Raw genomic sequence first — 25,937 nt, 5'->3', positions numbered from 1 at the left:
CTGAGATGTCCAGGGAGGCTAAACCAAGCCGCGCACCTCTCCCAGCCACTTTCACGGCTTCCTGGAGTAATTTTTTTTTTATTTTCATGATGAGAGCGGTGAGGCTCCACCTCCCCTGCCTCCCCTGACTGCACGTCACTGCTTCCTGGGATGCCTTTGTCTCCCCAGAAAGAGAGAAGCCAAGTTGTGGGGGCTCCGAGAAGCCAGGTGGAGGGGCAGAAAGAAGGGAGGAGGGGGCTTTCCAGAAGCAGGAGGGGCTCCTGGAGGGAAGGAGCATTTCACTCCCCTCTGCAGGAGACGGAAAAAAGGAGGATGGTTTCTTAGACTTTCCCCTCTTCAGTCCGGCCTTTCCTGCCCCTCCCTCCTCTTCTGAGTCCAAGGGAAGTGGGGCCCACTTAGGAGTAGAAAGAAACCGGTTCCTTTGGTGACCTCCAGGAAAGGCCCGGTGAAAGCCCAAATTGTCTGCTCCTGCCTACTATCTAAGTGGAAAGAATATCTCCTTTCAAATAAAAGAAACATTAACAATTCTTCCAATATCATAATGGTGTTATATCTCATGTTTTTACATTTATTTATCTTCAAATAAAAGCCAAAGGGGCGACTTGGAGCCAATCACCAGGGGACTCGAGTTCTAATCCTCCCTTAGGCATGAAAACTTCCTGGGGGACTTTGGGCCAATCACCAGGAGACTCCTGAGTTCCACTCCCACCTTAGTTCTTATTGAATGGGGCTGTGAAAGTCGGAAATATTTTCTCAGATTAATTTGGGATACCAGAATTGGGGATTCCTAGAGTGTGAGATGTCCGAGTGTCCAATATTGTGGTGTGTGATGGAAGAAAGTGAAATTGTGCAAAAATGTCTGTTCCATATTGAGCAAAGCCAGAAGTCTCTGCCTTCTTCTGCTTGTGGGAGAACCAGAGGCCTCTGTGTGGTCCCTGTGAATCTTAGACTGACCTTCTTCTGGTCCATCAGATCTTTTCTTACCTCCTTAAAATGAAATTGCAAAGGGATCCTATTCCCAATTGGGAGCCATTCATAGACCTAAACATTGATTACCAACTGATCAGCAATCTGTGTGATGGGGAGCAGAAGAGCTTCCATGGGTGCCTCGTCCTAGAAACCTCAAAGTCCCCCACCCCCTAATTCAGCCCCTTCTTGGACCTGGATGGATATTATGCAGCATTGAAGGTTTGTGACCTGGTCAATGATGGGGCTGCCTTTAGACAGGATCCCTTCAACCTCCTCCTGGGGAGAGTCTCAACGTCCCCTTTCTCTGGGCATCTTCTCCAGCCCTTCACAAACAAGACAAGCTTGGAAGAGGACCAGAGAAAATGCTTTAGGTAGAAATTGTAGAGTGGAAAATTAAAGGGTGTGAAAACCGCTATTTTAATTCTCTGGTTGATCAAAGAAAAAAAAAAACAGTGGAAATTTTACACATTTTTTTAATTTACTTTGTTTTTATTATTTTGGTGTGAAGTTCCTACCAAAATAAAAACAATCCCAAACTGAAATCCCAGACAGCGCTTCTGCTGAACACTTTCTGCAAAGGAGGTTTCATCAGGAAATCAAGAAAGAATTATATATTCGATTTCCATCCCCAGCTGACAGCCAGTCAAACATGGCATTTCACATCATTCTGGCATTCTCAGGGAGAGGATCAGGAAACCATGCTGGTTCTTGGTTCCCACAGCTTCCTCCTGAACTCTTTTCCTGCTCTCTTTCTCTTTCTCTCTCTCTCTCTCTCTCTCTCTCTCTCTCACACACACACACACAAACACACTTTTAGCTGTAGGAACAAGTGCCTGAATTATTTTTAAAGGTGTCAAATTCAGTAGCTGTTGCTGAACAGCAAATTCCTCTGAATGACTTTCAGCAAGGTTTATTAAGTTTTAAGGGAAGGCAGCTAGAACAATTCAATAATTTCCTATTTTGAAACATAAAATATTTTCTTTGACTTCTGCATACTAGCTAAATGGAAAGAATATCTCCTTTCAAATAAAATAAACTTTAACAATTCTTCCAATATCACAATGGTATTATATCTCATGTTTTTACATTTGTTCTGGCTGTGAGATGCTCCTTTGTGTTCAGGTCTGGCCTCAGAAGGATAATGTAGCACTTGGGGATGAAGATGCAGACCAGCAGACCAGCACTGGAGGCCAGGATGGAGAAGACCTGAACAGCCACCATGTATTTCCCTTTGGTGCTCAGGTAGGTGGGCACAAAAGTCACCCAGACACTGCAGAAGACCAGCATGCTGAAGGTGATCAGCTTGGCTTCGTTGAAGGCCCCAGGCAGATTCCTGGCCAGGAAAGCCACCGTGAAGCAGATGGCAGCCAGGAAGCCCATGTAGCTGAGGGTGGCGTAGAACATGACAACAGCCCCTTCGTTGCATTGCAGGATGATCTCTCCAGGCTGGGAGTGGAGGTCAGAGTCAGGGAAGGGGGGAGAAACTCCCAGCCAGATGGAGCAGATGATAACTTGGACAGCAGAAGAAGAAAGGATGATGGAGTCGGCCAAGCTCTTCCCCAACCATCTCTTCACTCGGTTTCCTGGTTTTGTGGCCAGGAAAGCCAGCACCACCGTGATGGTTTTGGCCAAGAGAGAAGAAACGGCAACTGAGAAGATGATGCTGAAAACCGTTTGTCGGAGAAGGCAGGTGGCTTTCCTTGGTTGACCAATGAAGAGAGAAGGAGACAAGAAGCAAAGCAGGAGGGAGACCAGGAGGATGTAGGAGAGGTCCCTGTTGTTGGCTTTGACAATGGGAGTTTCTCCATATTTAATGAAGATAATTAAAACAACAACTATAGTTAGGAACAAGAGCAGGGCAAAAGAGGTCAGGATGATGCCCAGATGTTCTACATAAGACAGGAAGGTTATAACTTTGGGGATACATTGGACTCTGGCCTCATTTGGATATTTGTCATCTGGACACTTGGTGCATTTTTCTGCATCTGAGAAGCCAAAAATCAATTTTCTTTAATATTTCGTTCCTTTTATTTTTCATTAAAAATAGCATAAGAAGGATGTACTTTTTAAAAAAGTAGCTAGGTATATGAAGTTGAGGAATGTCCTAAGGCCGTGATGGCGAACCTATGGCACCCGTGCCACAGGTGGCACGTGGAGGCATATTGAGTGGCACACCAGACGTCAGCTCTGACTCGCATGCGCGTGCCGGCTAGCTGGTTTTTCATATTTCCGGAGGGCCAGGGAAGGCCTTTTCGCCCCCGAACCGGTTACTGGGTCACAGCTCGCTTGTCCCGCCCCACCCAGTCTGTACTCTTCAGCTTGCCTGCCTGAAGAGCTGCGCCCCTGCTAGGTAAGACTGCGAGTCGTGGCTTAGCTAGCTACCCCTTCCCCACGGCCCTGCCATGCTTCCCTGCCTTCCACATGGTCTTACTGGCGGATCCCTATGCCCGCTAGTCTTCTGAGATCAGCGTCTAGCCAGGCCAGTGGGTGGCCCTTGGTGACAATGCAGACGCTGTGATGGGGCTGAGAGAGGCGGCAGCGATGATGCTGTGGCCCGGGGCTGCTGCACATGCACCCGCTCCCTTTCTGCAAAGGCAGAGCCCCCGCCCCCACTGGAGGAAGATGCTGCCTTCCACTCAGGCCCACATGCCTCTCATGCCAGCTCCGTGGGGCTTCAGGCTCCAAAGCAGCCCACTGGCTTCCACCCAGCCACCTGCCTGCTCGTCGGCCGTGGCGCCGCTTACCGCTGGCAAGGAAGCGGAGCAAGAGGCAGAAGCCATGAGTGGATGGGGGGAACCCCTCACATGGGGAGTGGGCCGCGGCGCAGTTTCCTTCCCCCTGGAACTCCAGACTCCACAGGCCGAGTTCCCTGAGTAGCGCTGGTGGTTGGTTCCTTCTCTTTGAGAGCCGCCTTGCAAAATGTCAGAAAACACCCCGTTTTGCAAGGTGGCTCTCAAAGAGAAGGAAGCAGCCGTGGCGGAGAGGGAGAGGGAGATATTGGCAAAGAAGCCTTGGATTCCCCATTGCAGCGGCTGTCGGGGGAAGGAGGCAGGAATACTGGTGGGTGCTCGCTTCCCAAGGCTTCTTTGCTAGCCTCCCTTACACACACACACACACACACACACACCCCGCTTGCTGCCACGCGAGGCGAGCGCCGGCCAATATCCCTGCCTCCTTATCCCGAGAGCCGCGACAGTGGGGAATCCAAGGCTTCTTCGCCAGCCTCTCCCTTGCAGGGCAGTGTTTGTGTGTGTGTGTGTGTGTGTGTGTGTGTGTGTGTGTGTGTGTGTAAGGGCAGCTAGCAAAGAAGCCTTGGGAAGAAGCCGGCCACTACCCTTGCCTCCTTCCCCTGAGAACCGCTGCAATGGGGAATCCAAGGCTTCTTCGCCAGCCTCTCCCTCGCGCGTTGGTGTGTGTGTGTGTGTGTGTGTGTGTGTGTGTGTGTGTGTGTGACCGCTGCCTTGCGAGGTCTCGGAGGAAGGAGGCAGGGATACTGGTGGGCACTCGCTTCCCGAGGCTTCTTTGGTAGCCTCCCTTACACACACACACACACACGTCGCTTGCTGCCACACGAGGCGAGCGAGCGCCGGCCAGTATCCCTGCCTCCTTCCCCCGAGAGCCGCGGCAGTGGGAAAACTAAGGCTTCTTTGCCAGCCTCCCTTACACCCACCCACACACACACCGCATGCTGCTGTGCGAGCTCTCGGAGGAAGGAGGCAGGGATATTGGCCGGCGCTCACTTCCCTTACTACTCATTGTAAGAATGGAAGAAGCACCTGCGCCCGCTTCATTCTCTTTGAGAGCCGCCTTGCAAAATGGGGAATTTTCTGACATTTTGCAACCGGAGTCAGCCTAGTGCCCTGCGCACATGGGCTGCCCAGGAGCCCCGAGGCTCACAAGCACCATCTCCTGAAGTAGAAACAGCCTCCTCCAGCCCACCAGAACTCGCACATGGCTTCAAGAAAGCCTCCGAAGGCTGGAGAGGGCAAAAAACAGCCCCAACTGGCCAACTGGAAGTTCGGAACCGATTCGTTTCTGACTTCCAGAGGGCCTCTAGGGGGGCAGGGGAGGCAGCTTGCGCCTTCCCCTGGCTTCAGGAAAGCCTCCGGAGCCTGGGGAGTGGTTGCATGCGCATGCGCGGGGGTCACGTACACATGCGCAGTTGGGTGGGAAATTGAGTGGGCACGCAGGTGCATGCAATAGCGCACATGCGTGCAATTCTGTTAAAAAAAGGTTCATCATCACTGTCCTAGGGTGTGAATTATTTCTGGTGTAATGTAATTCATAGGAAGCTACATTATTACAGATTAATAATGAATCAGATCATCTTTTCATACAAATATTTAGAGTCCTGCCACATGGCAATTAATATACTGGACTTAGAGGATACCTACAGTATCTTGTAACATCTGGAAGCTATATGGAATTCAGGAGAAATTTCCTAACAGTGACAACAATTAACCAGTGGAACACCTGGCCTCCAGAAGTTATGGGTGCTTCAACATTGGATGTTTTTTAAGAAGAGACTGGAACATCACTTGTCTGAAATGGTATCATGTCTCCCGCTTGAGCAGGGGGTAGCACTAGAAGACCTCCAAGGTCCTTTCCAGCTCTACTCTGATTGATTGATTGATTGATTGATCTACATGACTGGCAGAATATTTGTGAAATGAGTTGCCCCCATAACTATCCACAGCACCACATTATGGACCAGTGACACCTTTTCAGTGATCCTCAAGGGGGGGATCCAATATACAGTGAATTGCAGGGTCTTTCAGAAGTTGGACCTAAAACAATTCATCAAGTTTCAAAGAATTCAGATCTTCCTAGAAAGGTGAACTTAGCAGCACATATCCAGACTAGAAAGCAGGAGAGATGTTTCCTCTGCTATTAGTAAAGCTTGCCCAGTCTGCCACCCCCTCCTCCCATCTCCTCCCAGCCCCTCCTTCAAAGACTTTTTGATTTACTTCCTTTTAGTTAAGAAATTGTGCATGTTAAAAATTTAAAAAGCTGAGCTTGTGTCTTTTAACTTGCACTTTCATGAAAATGTTCTGGATGGATCCAGTTCCACAAAGCCTCCCATTTTCCTCAGTGTGACCCACCTTCCTGAGTGGAGAAGGTCCCCTTTGGACAAGGAACGCAGTCATAGCAGCAAACTGGCTCTCCTTCTCGAGCCCTCTTGACAAATCCAGGATGACAATTTTCTGCACAATTGGACTGAGGCACGGACTGAGCAGAAAAATGAGGAATGCCAAAGAAAATGTGTTAGTAGTCAACATTCATGGAAAATAGAGGTAGACACTAACATTAGCCAAATAGCCTCTGGTCTTCATGTAAGTAAATATGAAATATTTGACTTCTTCTAAGAAGATGCAGGAGGTATAACTAACTACTTGCAGATTCTTCATTTAGTTCCTTCCTTTTGCTTTTGGCATTTAACATTACAATAAACTACTTTTCTACTTAATAAAGTCAGCAGAGATGGAATTGAAAAAAGATTTACATATGATTCATATTAAAACTGAGAATAAAATTTATTGTGAAAGATTTAGGAAATTTCTATTCCATTAGATTATTCAATAAAAAATAAAACTCTGATGAAGAAAGAAACCTCTGACCAGTAAGATCGTGAAAGGGTTCCATAAAACATGGCAAAGCCCCTCCACTTAGGTCCCATCTGTCGAAGAACTTCCATTAGATGACACCAACTGGCATGGGATGCCAACCACCCTGGAGACTCTAGGCTTTGCCCACTTGAAATGGGACCTCAGGCTTTGGAAAACGGAGAAAAGACACCAAAATTTATCTCACCTTATTGAGCAACTTTAGCCCTGAAAGAGCATCTTGTTTGATAGAAAGTCTCTGTCTTATAAAATACGCCAGAATCTCTTTCCTGGGATGCTCATTGGGGAGAACCAAGAAGCCGTGAATGCCAACATCTGCTGTCATCTCTCCATTTTGGTCGAAGTATAGTTTTTTCTCAGAAATATTCCAAAATTCATTCTTCTTCAGAAACGGATGAAACTAGAAAAGGCAAATCCAGGAATTTGAAAAGCAGAAAACTTTGTTTCTTATCCCACATTGAATCTTTCTTCTACAATTGTCTAATCTCCAAATATGTTAAATAGGAGACAAATACTGCCATTATCTTCATAAGTGAATGAAAAAGTTTGAGAAAAAATTGTCAATCATTTAGTGACAAAATATAAAGAAAATATAATCGACACAATTGGTCAATTTTAGGGAACATTCTAGAGCAAATGGCAAATAAAATGAACAGAGAAAAAAAAGGTGATCCATAAACTCTTTGAAAACAACAGGTTTCCCAGAAAGCATGGGTTGATCAAGAAGAAAGTTGTCAGGCTAATCTTCTCCCTGGTCATCCTGATGGAAAACATCTCTAAATGTGCTAATTCTACTTGATTGTAATACGACATTAATTTTTTTTTTGCAGATCTGAAAGAACAAATCTCCCACCAGCTCTTTTCTCAGTCTGAAAAGTTAGTGAGGATCCTGAGTTTCTTTCTCTCCCATTATGCAGCTGCAGGATTCTCTCCTCTTATCTGATCCTTCCCTAGGCAGCCTCTCTTCCCCTCATCCCAAAAATCATTCTCACACATCATTACACTTCCTAAATAGATTATGGGAACTCTGGTGATAGAACTGGATTTCAGTAAAGGACTCAGAAATAATTTTGCGATAGGATTAGAAACCTGAGGGGTTGATGGTATGATAACTAAGTGGATAAAAACTGTCTTCAAAATGATACTCAAATTATTTTTAACCCTTTTTAATCTTTCTTATGAAACCTAAAAGTGATGGATACAAATTTGCCTTTGGTCATCAATTATTCTATGTTGTCATTAATACGGTAATTAATATGATCTTAGAGTAAGCTAATTTGATGTGATTTAAAGAATATAAAGTCTTTCAACTTAGAAGCCTTATTTGAAACTTCATATTAAAAGTTTGATAAAATAACAATGGTTTTAAATCAACTTAAAGGTGATAATCAGAAGCAAGCAACAATTGTTGAATCAGATGGATTGGATGGATGGACTGGAGCTTAACTTGCTGCTGGCATCCCTGAAGGAGGAGTCTGGTTTGAAGGCAGGCTGCTTGGAGATGGCTGGAGAGGCCATGGACCCTGAAGACTCAAAGTGGAGAGAACGGATGACTGATGAAATGGATTCTTTCAAGAAGACTGCGGGAGATTGGGGTATGGACTTGCCATATTTAACTGGAAAACAAGTCTTAAGAGCTGTTGTTTTTCCATTTACAGGACATCCTATAACTTTGGGGGATGGAAAGCAGTTGTTGGGAAAGATCCTAATTAAAATTTTAAGGAAATGTATTTTTATTATAAGAATCAAAGATGTTTAACCCTGGACAGATTATGGATGGGTCAGAGGTAATGTTTGTGTTGGTCTGTGGTAGAAATTTTCTGTGAGTTAAATACAATAGCAGATAACAGACAATTTTGAAGTTTTGAAATTTGACTTTATTGTTGGATTGCCTGTTAACATGTTTTTTTTATCTACAGCAGATAGATGACAAGTCCAATAGATATATAGTTTATAATTGTGGGCCTATTTTGCAAGTGGGAGAAACTATTATTGCTGCATTGTATTCAATTGGGGAGACAATATGCATGTCTTTGTCTGTTTTTAATGTTTTATCTAGTTTTGTTTTGTCTTTGTAATAGTTTTATTTTCCAAAACTTATATTTTACCTTTTTGAATAAAATAAAATTTTATAAGAGGAAAATCAAGTTTCCAGAAACAATATTTATGATTAGCACACAGAGAAGGGTTCATAAGTAAAAAGCAGTAGAAATGTATCTGATTTTTATCTACTAGGACTTGACTCACAATCGAGCCTCATATAAGAACATGAATGATGGACTGGAAGAAACATGAAGGATACCAAATTTGATATGTATGTTTGTGAAAATGATCTCAAAATCAGAGTTAACTGGAAACAGAGTCTGAGTCAGCCGGGAGATGTTCATGGAAAGAAGGCAAATGCAGCCATAGGAATCTGAGGAAGTGAATGTTCTGGTTTGGGGAGACCCCAACTCAAGGACCAGGTCCCCTTGCAGGCATCACACGTGGAGGAGAATTTGCACAAAATCTACCTGAACTTCAGGGAAGGACAAGGAAGCCAAGGAAGAGATCAAAGGAGCTGCTCTTAGCCTTGAGGAAAGACAAGAAGGAGAAGAGCTGAAGATCAAGAGGAGTCTTTGAGCCCCCTTTCCAATTGAAACAATCACTCGGTTGGAGAAGGGAGGATACAGCCAGTGGTGGGATTCAGACGGTCCGGCCCGGTTTGAATGAACTGATAGTAAAAATTCTGCCTGGCCACACCCTACCCCACCGCTACTTGCCTCGCACGCCTTGGCTGGGGCCTTAGAGTAATAGTTGCAGCTGCTCTTTGGCTCCCTTGCCTCGACCACGTGGCCACGCAGCCCAGCCTGTTTGCCTGTTTTTGCCGTGGCCTCCTGTTCGTCTTGGTCTGCTCCCAAATGCCCACCTCAGGCTGCTCCCGACCACTCCAGCAACGGCCATTCTTCACCTTTTCCCTCTTTCCTTTCCATTCTCTTTTCCTTTTTCCTTCTCTTCCCATTCCCTCCGTTTTTCATCCTTTCCTTCTTTTCCATTTTCTTTCCCATCCCTCCCTTCCCCTTCCCTTCCTTCCATCCTCCCTCCCTCCCTTCCTTCCCTCCCTCCCTCCCTCCCTCCCTCCCTCCATCCATCCTTCCTTCCTTCCTTCGGGTCTGAGGGAGAGTCAGGGGACCCCTTTCCTCCTTGACCCCCTCCCCAACATCTGCTCTGATGGCAATTATGGCTAAAAGGCATTTGGAAGCTGGGGCTACCCCCTCCCCCTCCCCATTGCAGAAACTCCTCTTGCTGAAGAATTGGGATCTTTCAGATCTTCTTCTCCTGCCCCCCTCCTCCCCCCTGCACAGTCTCAGTTGCTGCTTGGAGGGGGGGGGAGATTTCTGGTTTGCAGGGCTGAGAGGAAAAGGGGAAGGGTGAACAGGCCCTCCAAGGCTGCCCACTTCGTGTTTCTGCAACCAAATTCTACCCCCAAACAGAGGGACCCCCCCCCCCCCCGAATATTGCAAAGAGCAAGTTGGGCCCATAACTGGGCAGCGTGTTGGGGGAGAGACTGCAGCAGCTCTGGGGTGACCAGAGTGAGGAAAGTTCGGCCAGGGGGGGGGATTGACCAGCTCAGCCAACAGATTTCAATCGTCTCACCTGGCTCACCCGAGCCACTCCAATTTCCCCCCTGGCCAGAGGCACCTCCGGCTAAAAGCCCCTCAGTGGACACCCCACGCACACACACCCCAATGCAGAGTTCAGAATGATGCTTCTCCCAAAAAGGTTCTGGGAAACCCAACACCCACCCACCCCCTTCCAGAGCCCAGAAAACTCCCAGGCAAAGCAGTGCCTCCTTGCTCTCAGGAATGGGGGAGAGAATGGATGGGAGGAAAGAAAAACTTGGGGAAGAGGGAGGGAGATCCAGAGGAAATGGGGAGAGGCCCACAAGGTTGAAAAGCTTCTGATTCCTCACTCTCACTCTCTTTTTCTTTTTTCTCCCCCCACCCTCTCTTTCGCTCTTTCTCTCTCTCTATCTCTCTCACACAGAGACAAGCGAGCGCTGGGTAAGCAGGCAGGAGGGAGAGCTCGGAGGCTCATTGTCAACCCAGCTTTGTGCCCAGTTGGCTCCGGTTGCATAACCATCAGTTGGCTTAACGGTCGGGCATGGGGAGTTTGGGGATGCCGCTGGGCAGGAGTGGTTTGGCTCAGTTGTTCACCGGGTGGCAAAGCGGACCGACTCAAAAAGGATGAAGGGGATCTTTGGTGGAGCCAGTCGAGGGAGCAACCCCTGGCTTATTGAATCTTATTGAGTTGATGGGCCTTGCCTTGGGGTGAGGGGTGGGCCCAAATTGCACCCCACTGCAGGCGTCTCTCAGCCGTTGTGTTCAGGGAAAAACCTTGCACAGTAAAGAAAACCTTCTTGTGAGTGTGAGGTAATTAACAATTTCTCGAACTCTTGGGAAGTTTTTTTTTACTGTGCAAGGTTTTTCCCTGAACACAATGGCTGAGAGACGCTCACAATGAGGTGCAATTTGGGGGTGGCAGGTGGGGCAGGGAATGGGCTGGGCCAGGCCACAAGATGCACATCTTACTGGAGACTGGCAGCTCCGGATCTTGTGGCTTTTGGGGGGTTTTCTTTAAAAAAAATGCCTCTGCAGAGGAGCTGAAAACCTCTGAGGTTGCTTTGGGAGAGGGAAGACGGACAGCTTTCCCCCCCTCCCTGGGTGCCTGCAGCCTTGGAGTAACTCTGGGTCCTTCCACAGTAAAGAAAATCTTCTGGCGAGTGAGAAGTTGTTCATTGCCTTTGCTGTGCAAGGGCCGGGAGTTGCTGCAGGCTCCGATGCTGCAGGCGCCCAGGGAGGGGGGAATGCTGCCCATCTGCCTGCCCCCTCCAGAAGCAACCTGGGGTTTTTTGGGAGGGATCCCCAGAGCACCCTTGGAAAGGACTTTGGCGATCGGCCTGCCGCTAAAAGCAAACAATGAGGCGAGGCGCAGAGCTTGTTGGAGGGAGGGAGGAAGGGAGAGAGAGAGAGAGAGAGAGAGAGAGAGAGAGAGAGAGAGAGAGAGAGAGAGAGAGAGAGAGAGAGAGAGAGAGAGAGAGAGAGAGAGAGTGAGTGAGTATGTAATGGCCGGTTTCATCCAAATGAGTTTTTGTTTCAGGTGGATCTCCTAGCTTTGAATGGAGGAAAGGAAGGGATACAAAGAGAAAGAAAAAAGAAAGAAAGAAAGAAAGAAAGAAAGAAAGAAAGAAAGAAAGAAAGAAAGAAAGAAAGAGGGTGAAAGGGAGAGAAAGAAAGAGAAGGGAGAAACAAGAAAGAAAAGAAAAAAGAAATAAAAGGTAAAGAAAGAAAGAGAGAGAGGGAGGGAGGGAAAGAAAGTGAATAAGATATAGATGGGTGGATGGATGTATATATACATACATGGAGGGAGGGAGGGAGGGAGAGAAAAAAGAAGAGAGGAAGGAAGACTCTTTGAAACAGCACAGCAATCTAGGATTGGAAGGGATCTCGGAGGTCATCTAGTCAAACCCCCTGCTCCAGCAGGAGACCTTATATCCACAGGACTATTTTGGTGCCTCTAACAGAGAGGAAAATTGCCAGAAAAGGGAAGGAGTTTACTAGGACAAGGCTGCCATGCAGAGGAAGGCAGAGATAGTCTTTGACTTATGACAATTGAGCCCAACATTTTGGTTGCTAAGCAAGAGCGTTGTTAAATGAGCTTTGCCACATTTTACTCAATCCATGACATCTCCTGGCTCTAACAGTCATGTGCAGGCTAGGGAAGAACATCTGAAGGCCTGTGTAATGTTCAAATGTGCAGAAGTTAAAGTTAAATGTGTGGCAGAAAGTGGACTCTGGGGGTGTTTTTCCAAATGCAGTAAGTGAGGTTGAATGTGTGTAGTTTTACAAGAGCTCTGTGTGTGTGTGTATGTGTACCTACACATACAGTGTATAAAGTAAATAATGTATCTTTTTGTGTGCCTATACATACACTATACCTTGTAATATGTATGTACACATATGGCATATATACATAAGATTCAATTGTGTATTTTGGATGTTCAGTAGTAGTAAATAAATAGACAGGGAAATTGTATCTTGTTGAGGCAAGGAGAGGCCAGGTAAGCTACCCCTTGATGTGAGTGATGTCAAGTTGGCTACACCCGCCCAATCACATGACCACCAAGCCACGCCCACCCAGTTACATGACCACCAAGCCATGCCCAACCAGTCACATGACCACCAAGCCACACCCACCCAGTCACAAGACCACCAAGCCTTGCCCACATTACCAGTAGTAAAAAGATTTAAATCCCACCACTGGATACAACCCTCTTCCAATAACTGACTCCTGTTACACACGAGTGTAAGATCTGCTCACTATTATTCCAGAGTGTCAGACATGGAAAAAGTGAATTCAGTTACAAGAGGGGAGATTTTAACTGAATGAGAGAAAAAATATGATAAAAGGATGAGCTGTTTTAGAGCTGAGCCAGTAAAGCAGAGAAGTTCAGTCTCCTCTTCGTGGATCGTCTGAGAGCAGAGACTGAGCAGCCATCAGTCAGAAAAGCTTGAACTGGGATTCCTGCAGAGAGGAGGGGTTGGGCTAGATGGTCTCAGGGTCTCCTCCTAATTTATAAAGGTTGTCATGCCACAACATGTACCGTATTTTTCGGAGTATAAGATGCACCGGAGTATAAGACGCACCAAGGTTTTGAAGAGGCATTTTTTTAAAAAGTAGGTAGGTAGGTAGAGGAAAAGAAAGAGGGAGAAATACAGTAGGGAGGGAGGGAGGGAGGGAGAGAGAGAAAGAGTAGTTAGTAGGGAGGCAGGGAGGTAGATAAAGGGATAAAGAGGAACTGGGTATGTCTAGTTTAATAGAAAGAAGGACCAGATGAGACATGATAGCAGTGTTCCAATATCTCAGGGGTTGCCACAAAGAAGAGGGAGTCAAACTATTTTCCAAGGCACCTGGGGGCAGAACAAGAAGCAATGGGTGGAAACTAATCAAGGAGAGAAGCAACTTAAAACTGAGGAAAAACTTCCTGACAGTTAGAACAATTAATCAGTGGAAGAGCTTGCCTCCAGAAGTTGTGAATGCCCCAACACTGCAAGTCTTTAAGAAGATGTTGGGCACGAGCTCGTTGATTAAATTGGTGTGGTTGGGCGGAGGTGGCGGCTGGTATCTGAACATTTCCGCCGTAGACTGGTCAGATAGTTCAGCGGCTCTGGCCTCTTCCACCGCTTGCTAGAGGGTTATCTCCGCCCGTGCCAGAAATCGCCGCTTCAGGTGGGGTTCCCTGACGCCGCACATGAACTGCTCCACTAACTGTTCATCGAGATCGGTGAACTAGCATTGGATCGCCGCGGTCCTCAGGGACTGGAGGAACTGGCTGATCGATTCCTCTGCCTTCTGGACACATTGGCGGAACACGTAGCGTCGGGCGATCCATGAAGGAGTAGGCGCGTAATGATTTTTAAGTTTGGCAATCAAGGTGTCCCAGTCAAGTGTGCGGACAGGTAATGGTGCAGCGAGAGCCCTGGCGGAATTTAACATGGGTGCCCAACTCAGGAAGAAACTGCACCTTTGGTCAGCAGGCAGGTTGCGGTTCCCGTTTGCGATTAAAAAACATTTGAATCGCTCCAGGAACCCAGCCCACAATTCACTGGTGGTTCCAAATGGAGCGAAATGTGGCATAGACGCCATGGTAGCGTTGCGTGAGAGAAAGAAAAAAAACTGTTAGGAAATTGTCCTCGTCTCGTTGCTACGCTCTGAGGTGGTTGTCCGTGGCCTCAGAATCAGTTTTGTGGATTGGACGAAGGAATGAGGCGAGACACTTCTGAGGTGATTCAATGCGGTTTATTTCAACAAACACAGTCAGAACTATATGTAGCAGATTCAGCACCTTCCCTGCTTGACAGCTATTTATACGGAGCTGTCAAGCAGGGCAGCCAATAGGAACAGCCCGACAGCCCGTGCTCAGCCAAGCCGCGTCTTAGCCGATCAGGCACGGCTTGGCTGTTGCCGGCTGCCAGGTCGTATGTCGAGGACATAACAATCTGCAGCACCTAAGACTTTGTTTCTGCTGGCACAGCACTTGATCAATGTAATTCTCATCAACCAGTTAAAGAGCTTTCCAAGAGGGAAAAACAAACTTTTTACACTCTGCAAACCTCCCCAAAACAACCTGTTTTTGTGAAAACTCCCCCTCCCCTTTAAAAAAGTCATGAATAGCCTTGGGGGGGGGCTTGCAAAGTGCTCCTGTTGGGGAGGGGCAAAAATGAGCAAAAAATGGCCCGTTTTTCCCAAAAGCAAGCCTTTTTTTGTCCAAAAAATTGCATGCATAGCCTTCTGGAGGCTTATAGAGTGCTGCTGGGGGTTGGGGGGCAGGCAAAAATGGTCCACTTTTTGCTGATTACTGCCCTCCCCAGCCCCCAGGAGCTCTCTGAAAGCCTCCATAAGGGTATGCACGGCCATTTTGGTGAAGGGGGCGGGGCTTTGGGAGGCAAAAAATGCTGTATTTGATGTATAAGACGCACCCAGATTTTCAGCCTCTTTTTTGAGGGAAAAAGGAGCATCTTATATTCCCCAAAATACAGTAACTGTTGTGCTGTTGTTGCTCTAGCCCCACCTAGTGGCCGGGGGCAGATAAGCCTCACTATAAGGTCTGAAGCCAGACTCCATTTTCTGTCAGCCTTTGGACAAGACGGAAGCAGCCGTTGTGACCGAGACCCCTGGTCATCCGGAGACAGCCTCCCTCCCTCACACGGAGCATCGCTGGGGAGGTTCCAGCTGCTTCTTTGCTGGCTGTTAGTTAATGCTGCCTATCTCGTCTTTCTATTTGATTTCCCTGAGTAATTAAATTGGCCAGATCTGTTGAGATGGTTCCCCTCCTTCTCCTCTGGATTCCTTCTCGAAAGGATTTAAGATTAATGGATCCATATCGGGACCCCCATACCTGCCATGGCTGCAGCCTTGGAGACCCCAAGATCTTTTCATCCTCCTTCCTTCCCCTCCTCGATCTGGAGGAATATGCAGCATTCAGGGCCTGGGCCAGAGTCTTTATGAGACTGTAACGGTGGTAGTCATTTGGGATCACTATTCTGTCCCATTTCCATTGGGTTTCCAGTGGGGCTTTCTGGGTGCATCTTCTGCGGCCTTTGATAGAAAAGACATTCTTTGAAAGAGAACAATGAAAATAATGATCTTGAAACTTTACTTCCACAAAGAAATAGGGTTTAAAGGAAGAATCTTTTGCCCTTTCTTTTCCCTGATAACCAAACTTCCAAATACTATGGATGTATTTGAGAAGTCTGCGCTTGTTTATTTGATATGCTACAAAACTTGTGAAGATCCAGACTTTCCCTTCAATGTGTCCTGGGAGACGCATAAGTGTTAAATGGAAAGGAAGAATTCTGTCCCAAATGGAATCAAATTCTATGAAGTGAACAAAGATGTTGACTTGTCTCCACTTAGAGAGGGAATCCCTGAGGGCTGCTTTATGTCCAGTTGTTGAGAACAGTTGTGATATAACCACACAAATTCCATTCCTGACAAGCACAGGAGGGAAAATCCTCATGAATTTCTCTCCCTTTTCTGTGTCTGAAGCAAAGAGGCCAATCAGGGTCCATCTGAAGTGGAGGAGCAGCTGGACAATTGCTGGGTACTGGAATTCTTCTTTGGGGAGCATCTGGTGGAAAAAGGGGAATCGACTTTTATCACTCAGAGCCTCTGAAGCTGTTAAATGATTGATCTGAAAAAAGAATTGAAAGGATTAGAGCCGTGATGGGGAACCTGTGGCATGCAGAGCGTCCTCTCCTGGCATGCAAGCCGCCCCAGCCCAGCTCCACTAGCATCCACATGTAGACGCACCTCCTGCCGGCCAGCAGATTTTCGGGCCTTTGTGGAGGGCCAGGAAGGGGGACGCGTGAGTATGCAGTGGGGGGGGGGCGCTCACATTGCACAGGAGACTCCGACGGGCTGGAAGTGAATGTGGATGGCCTCCCCGCCCCCCACAGTGCTTCCTGGCTGAGTTGGGGGCTTCCTTAAGCCTTCAAACAGTTGCAGGGGTTTTATTTTTTATTTTTTGCTTCCAGGTTGGTGCAGGAGGCTTTCCAGGGCCAAAATGGGGTGCAGAGAGGACAGGGTTTTTTCCCCCGTTATTCCCGAATTGTGAGCTCTTAGGAAAGTATCCCCTCCTTGTGGGTTGCTAACAGTGGTGGGTTTTACAATTGCCAAGGGTCAGGGCGAGGGATGCATGAGTATGCTGTGTGTCTGTGTGTCTGTGTGTGTGTGTGTGCTCACATTGTGCAGGAAACTCCACTGGGCTGGAAGTGAATGGTCTGGGCCTCCAGTGCTTTCTCACTCAGTTGGAGGCTTCCTTCAGCCGTCAAATAGTTGCAGGGGTTTCATTTTTTATTTTTTTGCTTCCAGGTTGGTACAGGAGGCTTTCCAGGGTCAAAATGGGGTGCAGAAAGCACAGGGGTTTTTTTCCCCCATTTTGGCCCCGGAAAGCCTCCTGCACCAACCTGGAAGCAAAAAACCCCAGACAAGCCCTGCAACTGTTTGAAGGCTGAAGGAAGCCTCCAACTGACCCAGGAAGCACTGGAGAGCCAGGCCATTCACACTCACTTCCAGCCCACCAGAGTTTTCTGCCCCAGGGCAGAAATGAAAACCTGTCCTGTGGAACCCACTGCCACTTGGGCGGAGGAGGAGGACGACATGGAGAAGAAGAGGAGGAGGAGAATGGCGAGGCTTTGCAAGAGCCGGCAGGGAGCAGGTCAGGTGGGGCTGGCTGGCTGGCTGGGGAGGGGGCAATCATGGTGCTTAGGTGGCAGCAAACTTCATGCCCCGACTGTGCTGGGGAGGAAATAAGAGGCCCTGCTTGAATGGGGATGAAAGTACACACACACACCCTGCCTCCCTGCTCAGGTGTCGGCCACACCAGTTTGGGTGCCCTGGCTGAAGCACGCTTTCTCTGACACACACACACACACGCAGATTACTCTCTTACCCTCCCTGTCTCTGTCTGGCCCCATTTGGATGCTCAGCTGTCGCCCACACCATTGGCAGCAGTTTGGGTGCCTTGGCTGAAGTATGCTTTCTCTGCCAAACACACTTGGATTGCCTGTCTCTGTCTGGCCCCATTTGCTGCTCCTTGAGACAAAGAAGCCTCATTAAGTAGCTAAGTGGAAAGTAGTTGGGGGGGGGGGAAGGAGCAGGAGACCTGCAGGTAACCACTTTCCCCACCCACCCACCCCCGAGAATGAAAGTTTCTGGATCCCTGACTGTGCAAAAGAAGATGGGTGCCTGAATCTGCACAATATTATAGCACCCAGGAGCATCCATTCTCGGCACAAAAAGCATTTCCCAGCCAACTCTCCTCTCCCTTCTTCAAAGGCAAAGAAGCCGAGAAACAAGAGAGGAGACAGAGGTTTGGAAAGTAAGTGAGTCCTTGTTGCAGGAAGGGAGGGAGAAGCAGGAGGTATCTTAGTGTGTTGGGGAGGCCTTGAGGGTCTCTTCTATCACTAGGACCCCCATGGCCTTCCCCACCCTGAGATATAATACAATAGCAGAGTTGGAAGGGACCTTGGAGGTCTTCTAGTCCAACCCCTTGCCCAGGCAGGAAACCCTATACCGTTTCAGACAAATGGCTATCCAACATCTTCTTAAAGACTTCCAGTGTTGGGGCATTCACAACTTCTGGAGGCAAGCTGTTCCACTGTGTAGGAAGTTATCACCCAGCCCTCTCCCAGAAAAATGAAATATCCTAGGAAATATTGATAAGGCAGAATATTATATTTTCCTGGATCTGAAAAAGGGAGAAACACATTTTAAACACAAAGTAAATTCCTGCAGCTTCCAGCCCATCCCCACTTTGTCAATGGGCCATTAAGAAGGCCAAGCTACTCCACTTTACTCCTCTTCAACTCCAGAGTGATGGGATTAAGGCAGGATAATAAGCCTTTACTCAACTGACCACATGGCATCTAAACTCAATCAAACCTGGATTCAAACTCAGCCTAGAGGGTTGCCCTTGCACGGGCCCATGGGAGTCTGGCAACCAATCAGAATACATTTCTTACACAGGAACAGGAAACAGATAGGTGGGGCAGAACAGATTATAAAAAGTCCTGCAAGGCTCCTCTCTTATCTTCTCTTCCCTTCTCTTCTTCTCCACCAACATTGAAGCATGTGATCACCTTTTCTGTTCAGGACTCAAGCCATGCGGTCCTGTCCACCATTAAAGCCATCTTTCCAAGCAGCCTCCATGTCTCCAGTGTCTTTTTCCCCACTTGGAGCCGAACCCAGAAGGACATTTCTTCCAACAACTGATTAATTGTTCTAACTGTCAGGAAGTTTCTCCTCAGTTCTAAGTTGCTTCTCTTCTTGATTAGTTTCCACCCATTGCTTCTTGTTCTAGCCTCAGGCGCCTTGGAAAATAGTTTGACTCCCTCTTCTTTGTGGCAACCCCTGAGATATTGGAACACTGCTAACATGTCTCCCCTAGTCCTTCTTTTCATTAAACTAGACATACCCAGTTCCTGCAACCGTTCTTCATATGTTTTAGTCTCCAGTCCCCTAATCATCTTTGTTGCTCTTCTCTGCACTCTTTCTAGAGTCTCCACATCTTTTCTACATCGTGGCAACCAAAACTGAGTGCAGTATTCCAACTGTGGCCTTACCAAGGCATTATAAAGTGGTATTAACACTTCATGTGATCTTGATTCTATCCCTCTGTTTTTGCAGCCTAGAACTTTGTTGGCTTTTTTGGCAGCTGCTGCACACTACTGGCTCATATTTAAATGGTTGTCCACTACGACTCCAAAACCCCTTTCACGGTTACTACAGTTGAGCAAGGTACCACCTATACTGTACCTGTGCATTTTGTTTTTGTTGCCTAAATGTAGAACCTTACTCTTTTCACCATTGAATTTCATTTTATTAGATAGTGCCCAATGTTCAAGTTTGTCAAGATCCTTCTGTATCTTTAGCCTATCTTCTGGAGTGTTGGCTATACCTGCCAGCTTGGTGCCATCTGCAAATTTGATGAGTTCCCCATTTATTCCCTCATCCAAATCATTGATGAAGATGTTGAAGAGTACTGGGCCCAAAACAGAGCCTTGGGGTACTCCACTGCATACCTCCCTCCATGTAGATGCAGTTCCATTGAGGACTACACGTTGAGTGCGGTTGGTCAGCCAGTTACAAATCCATCTGGTGGTGGTCATGGGCACATTGGTATCCTTGAATTCTGAGCTCTTAGGAAAGTATCCCCTCCTTGTGGGTTGCAAACAGCTGTTTCCAGTGGGGAAAAAAGGACAAAGCAATTTGGGAAATAGTTTCCTTTGCTATATTTCCAGTCTGAATTAGACCATGGCAGGATCCCTACAGAAGAGATCTTTCAAAGATCATTATGTATTCATAAAAAGCAACTAACTTAGCTCTGCTCTTAAATGCTAAAGCTGTTGTACATAAAAAACAGAGGAGCTCTGATCAACTACCAGAGCCATCATTTTGACAGTTTTGCTGTCCTGTAGTCTGTCCCCATGAAATGCAAGCATGGAATAAACTGAGCCTGGTTTGTCCTCAGTCTTTTCAGTGGCCACAAACTACTAGCAAAAGTGGCATTTGATCACAAGGCAAGGAATGTTTCCCCTTTTGCATTGGAGCATCTAAGAAGGGACAGGAAAGACAAAGAAAAGGACGGAAAGAGGAGAAGAGAGCAAGGAAGCAAAAAGAAGGAAAGAGGGGAAGAAAGAATGAAGAGGGAAAGAAAAAGAAGGGAAGGGAGGAGATTATAATGAGAGAGGGTGAGGGTGTGAGGTAAATCCTGCCTTAGCGCTTGATCGCCAACAGCCCTGTTGCCTTTTACCATATCCTTGTCCCATCTCCTGACCTCTCCTGGTGGTCTCTCATCCTATCATTGAGGATGCTTTGGTTACAAAGCTAGGTCTCGTAAGGAGAGGGAGTGGGCCTCCCTCTGACCCACATACGTTAACCTCCTGCACACACCATGGGCAACCAAGGAGAGTGAGCAAAGCAGCAGTGGGAGCTGGCCGTGCCCACCATGGCCTCCGAAGTCAACCACAACGGGGTCCTCATTGAAATTGAGTTTGACATCCCTGGACTAACAGATGACCTGAGTGCTGCATGTGTTGCTCTCAAAGTTACAACGTATGAGTCAAGGTTAGAAAAATTATCAGCTTGCATTCAACAGCAAAAGTCACATTAATGAAAAGCCTGCCAAATGCAAACGTTTACCTTTCAATAAAAAGGTGTTTGTATCATTGAAAGCGCTGTTATTTTGGTTTTTTTTTTAGAGAAAAGACGTTAATCATGTATGAGTTGTTTTTCTAAACTAAAACCTCATTATTCAGGTTAAATTGCCGTGTTGGCACACCGAGATAAATAAGTGGGTTTTGGGTTGCAGTTTTGGCATTCGGTCTCTAAAAGGTTTGCCATCACAGCATTAGAGCATACACAGAGTGTAACCTAATTCAGCTTTTGTTAAATTGCTGTTGAGAGAAGCTCCATTGTAACCTAAGGTGCCAACTGCATAGATAAAACTTCTAGGCGAATTGCCAAGCTTAGCCTAGCAAAGTAACGTCTTGTGAAAAGTAAAATGTGGAATCTGCCAAGTAGCCTTGCTTGTACCTTAAAATGTGTGTTCAGCATTCCCTAACAAAGCTATGAGTTATACTCCAAAAAATGGATTTCTTTTCCCTTCTACAGCGCTTTTTCAGAGTGCTGACAAAAATCATGACATTTGTGTGATATCAAATTCTGTGGAAGCTATAAGATGTTTGGAAAAGTTTTTGGCGTATGCCTGTTTTTCTCTCTCTGCCTGCTCTGTTAAGGTGGGGGACAAAAAGGTCATCCAGTCTTTTGCTTTCTGCAGAAATAAAAGCTGATAATCCATAGCTTCGTCTTCAGAGTTTCACTGGACTTATCAGATTCTGAGCTGCATTCAAAAACCTTACACAATGAAGAATGCTGTGTTATATTTGGTGTCAAATCAAGTCCAAACTATTATATTTTAATAAATCCAATCTTGTTCTCATGAAGGCATTAGAATCATTTGTTAATTAGACATTGTTTAAAATATTAAAGACAGAATATTAGCAAGATTGTATTTAAAAAGTGGAAAATAATAAATAAATTAAAAAACTATAAACAATGTAAGTCATATTACTGTATCTCACCCCTACAATTTATTGCAATTAGATTAACATGTGCAAATGCCAACTGAAGTATTCTATTCCAATAAAGGGCCTACTATAATTTTTGAGGATTGTTGCATATTTTAATGCTTCTAAGGCCCAGATTCTTTGTGGAGGAATCTTTTTAGCTTCTCCAGTTGTACATAAAACAGGGAGACCTCAGTTCCTAATACAGTTTGTCAGTAGTAGAATCCAAGATTGGTCTTTAATTGAAGTTTTGTCTGTTCTAACAGCCACAATTTTCAGAGTCTGTTAGTTTCCATAGATTAAATTTTATGCTAATACCCATATTTTCTGATTTTAGACAAAGTAGAAATTGTGTAAATTCCCAAATCAGCTCTGAGGGGCAGCAGCTGGAGTCCTTTTGTCCACCCCAAGATCCTCCTCAGAGGCTGTGATTGGGTTGGTTCTGCTGGTGGTTTCTTTCTGAAGCCCCAAACATCAGATTGATGTAAGAACATGGGGGAAACCTTGGCCACATATACTTCAATTATTGGGGCTGAGGAAGCTGGAGAGCTATGAGGTTTTCTTTTAAGCACCACTTTCACTCATGTCTTTGATCTAACTGAGCTCCTTTGATGATGAGGGAGACAAGATTCAGTCTCAGAGAGAAAACAACCCCAGGTAAGAAAAGGTCTTACTTGCTCTATTGGCTGACCATCTATGGCTAGGATGTCATTTCCCAAAGACCATAACTTTTGAACTTGATTTATTAATTATCATATAATTATTATGAGAAAAGAACCCAAGTCTTCCTCACAGGGTATATAATCCAATGTGTAAGTATGATAATATCACAGTGTAAATCAGCATGTTCCAATAGATATTTAGCATGCTAAACATATGTACCTATAACAGAACATATAACAAAATAAAAGGGTTGGAAAGGACCTTTGAGGTCTTCTAGTCCAACCCTCTGCTCAAGAAGGAGACCCTATACCAGGGGTCCTCAAACTACGGCCCACAGGCCAGATATAGGCCACTGAAGCCATTAATCTGGTCCACGTGGGACCACGAGGCTGCCCCGCCCGAATCACCCCTCCCTCCCTCCAGCCCCCACCCACCAGCTGAGCGCAGGCCTTACCTTCGCAAGCCCCACGTACTGAAGCTGCAAAGTAAGACCAAAGGTTTTGGATGGCACAGTACTTCTGGGGACTGGGGAAGCCAAAAATGGGATTCACAGAGGCCCCAGGAGGGGCAAATGCCTCCCTCTGTCTCAGCTTCTTAGCTCGGGCTGAGTGGAACACAGAGCCATGTCACCTGGCACGCGCAGCCTTGCCCGTTGCTCTTCCGGGTTTCTGGTGGGGATGTGTGTGCAACAATCAGCGGGCCTCTGTGTGTACAATAGTGCCAGGAACTGGAAGCGCTGGTCTTCGGGTTTCTGCGAGCGCAGGCGCACCAGCCAGATGATTGTCATGTGGGTGCATGCCAGAAACCGGAAGAGTTGCTGCCTGGTGCACATGTACGCACTGGCATGTACACTGTGCAACTCCTCTTCCAGATTGCATCCCTGACAAGAGCACTTGGTGCTGAAAAGGTTCTCCATCCATGCACTTATTCCAAGGGTGGTTTTACCAAGGCTTTATAAAGCGTTACCAATACTTCACATGATTTGGATTCTATCCTTCTGTTGATGCAGCCTAGGATTGCAATGGCTTTTTTTGGCTGCTGCCACACATTGGTGGCTCCCATTTGAGAGATTGTCCTCTAAGATTACAAGATCCCTTTCACAGTTCCTGCTATTGAGCCAGGTTTCACCTAATCTGTACCTTTACATTTGGTTTTTCTAGCCTCAGTGTAAGACTTTACTTTTCTCTTTACTGAATTTCCTTTTGTTAGATAGGCCCAGGGTTCAAGCCTATCTAGATCCAGTGGATCTTGAGCCTATCTTCTGGGCTGTTGGCTATTCCAGTCAGTTAAGTGTCATCTGTAAATGTGATGAGTTCCCCATCTATCCCTCATCCAAACCATTGATGAAGATGTTGAAGAGTACTGGGCCTAAAATGGAACCTTGGGGTCCCCCACTGCTTGTTTCCCTCCATGCAGATGTAGTTCCATTGAGGACCACAGGCTGAGTCCATCTGGGGGTGATGCTGTCTATCCCACATATTTTTAGCTTACCAAGTAGATGGTGGTTTACTTTGTCAAAGCCTTTCTAAAATCCAAGTACTGTATACTATGTCCACTGCATTTCGCTGGTCCACTAATTTAGTAATTTTTGTCAAAGAAAGAAATCACATTTATTTATGATCTGTGTTTGGATCCTTCATTCATTGAAGTAAGTTGTCAATATCTAGACTGATTAACAAGGGTTCAAATATACATCCTTTCCTTCCTCCTTGGTAAGTATCAATCTTTCTTCTCATTGCTCCATTGAGCCCCAACCTCCCTCTCAAACAAGGACCTGGAGAAAGAGCCTGGATCAGGGCCAACAGGCTGAGCTTCATTTTGAGGGCAATCAATTTCCTACATAATATTTCTCTGTTAATTATGACAAATGCACTAACATCTAGAAAGCCAGCAAACCGTGTTTTACATGGGGCTCCCCTTGAGATGCACCCGAAGGCTCCAGCTGGTCCAGAATGCAGCCGCGCGGGTAATTATGGGGAGTACTAAGTACTCCCATGTAACACCTCTCCTGCGCGAGCTGCACTGGCTACCTGTGGCCTTTCGGGTGCGTTTCAAGGTGTTGATTGTCATCTTCAAAGCGCTCCATGGCTCGGGACCTAGTTATTTGCGGGATCGCATTCTACCCCATACATCCCTGCGACCAATCCGCTCTCACAGAGAGGGCCTCCTCCGGGTACCATCCGCTAAACAGTGCAGGCGGGCGGTGCGTAGGAGTAGGGCCTTCTCTGTGATGGGCCCAACCCTCTGGAATGACCTCCCCCCCGATATTAGAACCACCTCTGATCTCCGCTCCTTCCGCAAGAAACTCAAGACCCACCTGTTTCGAGTAGCAGGTCTGGCTTAATTACAACCATAATCGTAACTGCATTTAACATCTATTCAAACCTTCCTGGATGGCTTTTTAAATTTTATATTAGGGTTTTAATGGGTTTTAAAATTGTTCTTAATATTTAATTGGTTTTGGGATTTTATAACAGACCGTGTGTGTGAGTTGTTTATGTTGCATGTCTTATGTCTTATGTCATTTTATTGTTTTGATTACGAATGGTCTGTACACCGCCCCGAGTCCCTACGGGGAGAGGGGGCGGTCTATAAATTAAATAAATATAAACTATAACTATAACTTACTTCGCTGATATAGATGAGATATTTCAAGACAAATTTGTTACCAATATTAGATTATTGACATGCAATATATATTATAAAATCTATATAGCTGTTCACTACCTAAAACCTTCTGTTTCTTCTGCATGGAATGCATTTTTCTCAAGTTTAACTAAGAGGATCATGGCATAAATTTTAGCCACAATATCTGCTAGTCTTTTGGGCCTATAATTGCTAGAGTCCTTTTTATTCCACATTTTAGATAGATAAAATGCTACTACTGCCAACTTCAATCAGACTGGATAGGGTAGACATTATTTATGTGTGAAAATGAAGATGCCAATAGAGGCCCCAAACCACTTGGGATATTTTTTTATCAGTTAAATAGTTGGTAGAATGTCTTCTTCAGGGAATGTATTGCTTGCACTTCAGGCCTTTTACGATTAATCTCAACATGAACATAATGGGGTAAAATATTGACATTTTTGCTAATATGGAGAAAAGCAGCTCTTGAATTCCATGGAGAAGATATGATTGCATCTATTGCTCACCCACCACCACCCACCACTCACTTTTCTAGATGGAGAAAAACGCACACAAACCTGTGGGACTTTGTAGGTGTCTCCTAATGTTGATATCTGGACGGAGATTTCCCTGTCGGCTCCATCAATAAGAGCCAGAAGGTTCTCCTTCTTTCCACAGCCGTAGTTGGGGACATTGGCTTCTCCAGTGGAGAGAATGTCCAGCAAGGCATCTGAAGTGCGGAAAGTGTTCAAATAGTTGTCATGGATGTTGTAGCCCAGTGTGAGATTATGCAGGAGCTGGGAATTCTTTTTGACCATTTGAATGTTGAAAATGAACCGTAAGCCGATTGAAAAACCATAACAATGCCTATTGTAAAAAAGGT

General features: G+C 46.2%; 2 protein-coding genes across 2 annotated transcripts in view; both read right to left on the bottom strand.

The window, feature by feature from the left end:
* Positions 1 to 25,937, bottom strand: part of LOC309392824 (vomeronasal type-2 receptor 26-like) — a gene marked incomplete at both ends in the record, with an annotated part of 285,994 nt that overhangs the window by 192,085 nt on the left and 67,972 nt on the right. The window lies entirely within an intron of this gene.
* On the bottom strand, positions 2,044 to 13,766 carry LOC309393767 (vomeronasal type-2 receptor 26-like; the record flags this gene model as incomplete). The annotated part of the gene is made up of 3 exons (XM_081956264.1): positions 2,044 to 2,954; positions 6,072 to 6,198; positions 13,710 to 13,766. 3 exons carry the CDS (start codon positions 13,764 to 13,766, stop codon positions 2,044 to 2,046), a joined length of 1,095 nt encoding a protein of 364 aa, XP_081812390.1.

The sequence above is a fragment of the Natrix helvetica genome, assembly GCF_964273705.1.
Source record: "Natrix helvetica genome assembly, chromosome: 5".
Taxonomy (NCBI): Eukaryota; Metazoa; Chordata; class Lepidosauria; order Squamata; family Natricidae; genus Natrix; species Natrix helvetica.
Note: the sequence above shows the minus strand (reverse complement) of the source record. Positions and strands in the feature narration are given on the sequence as shown.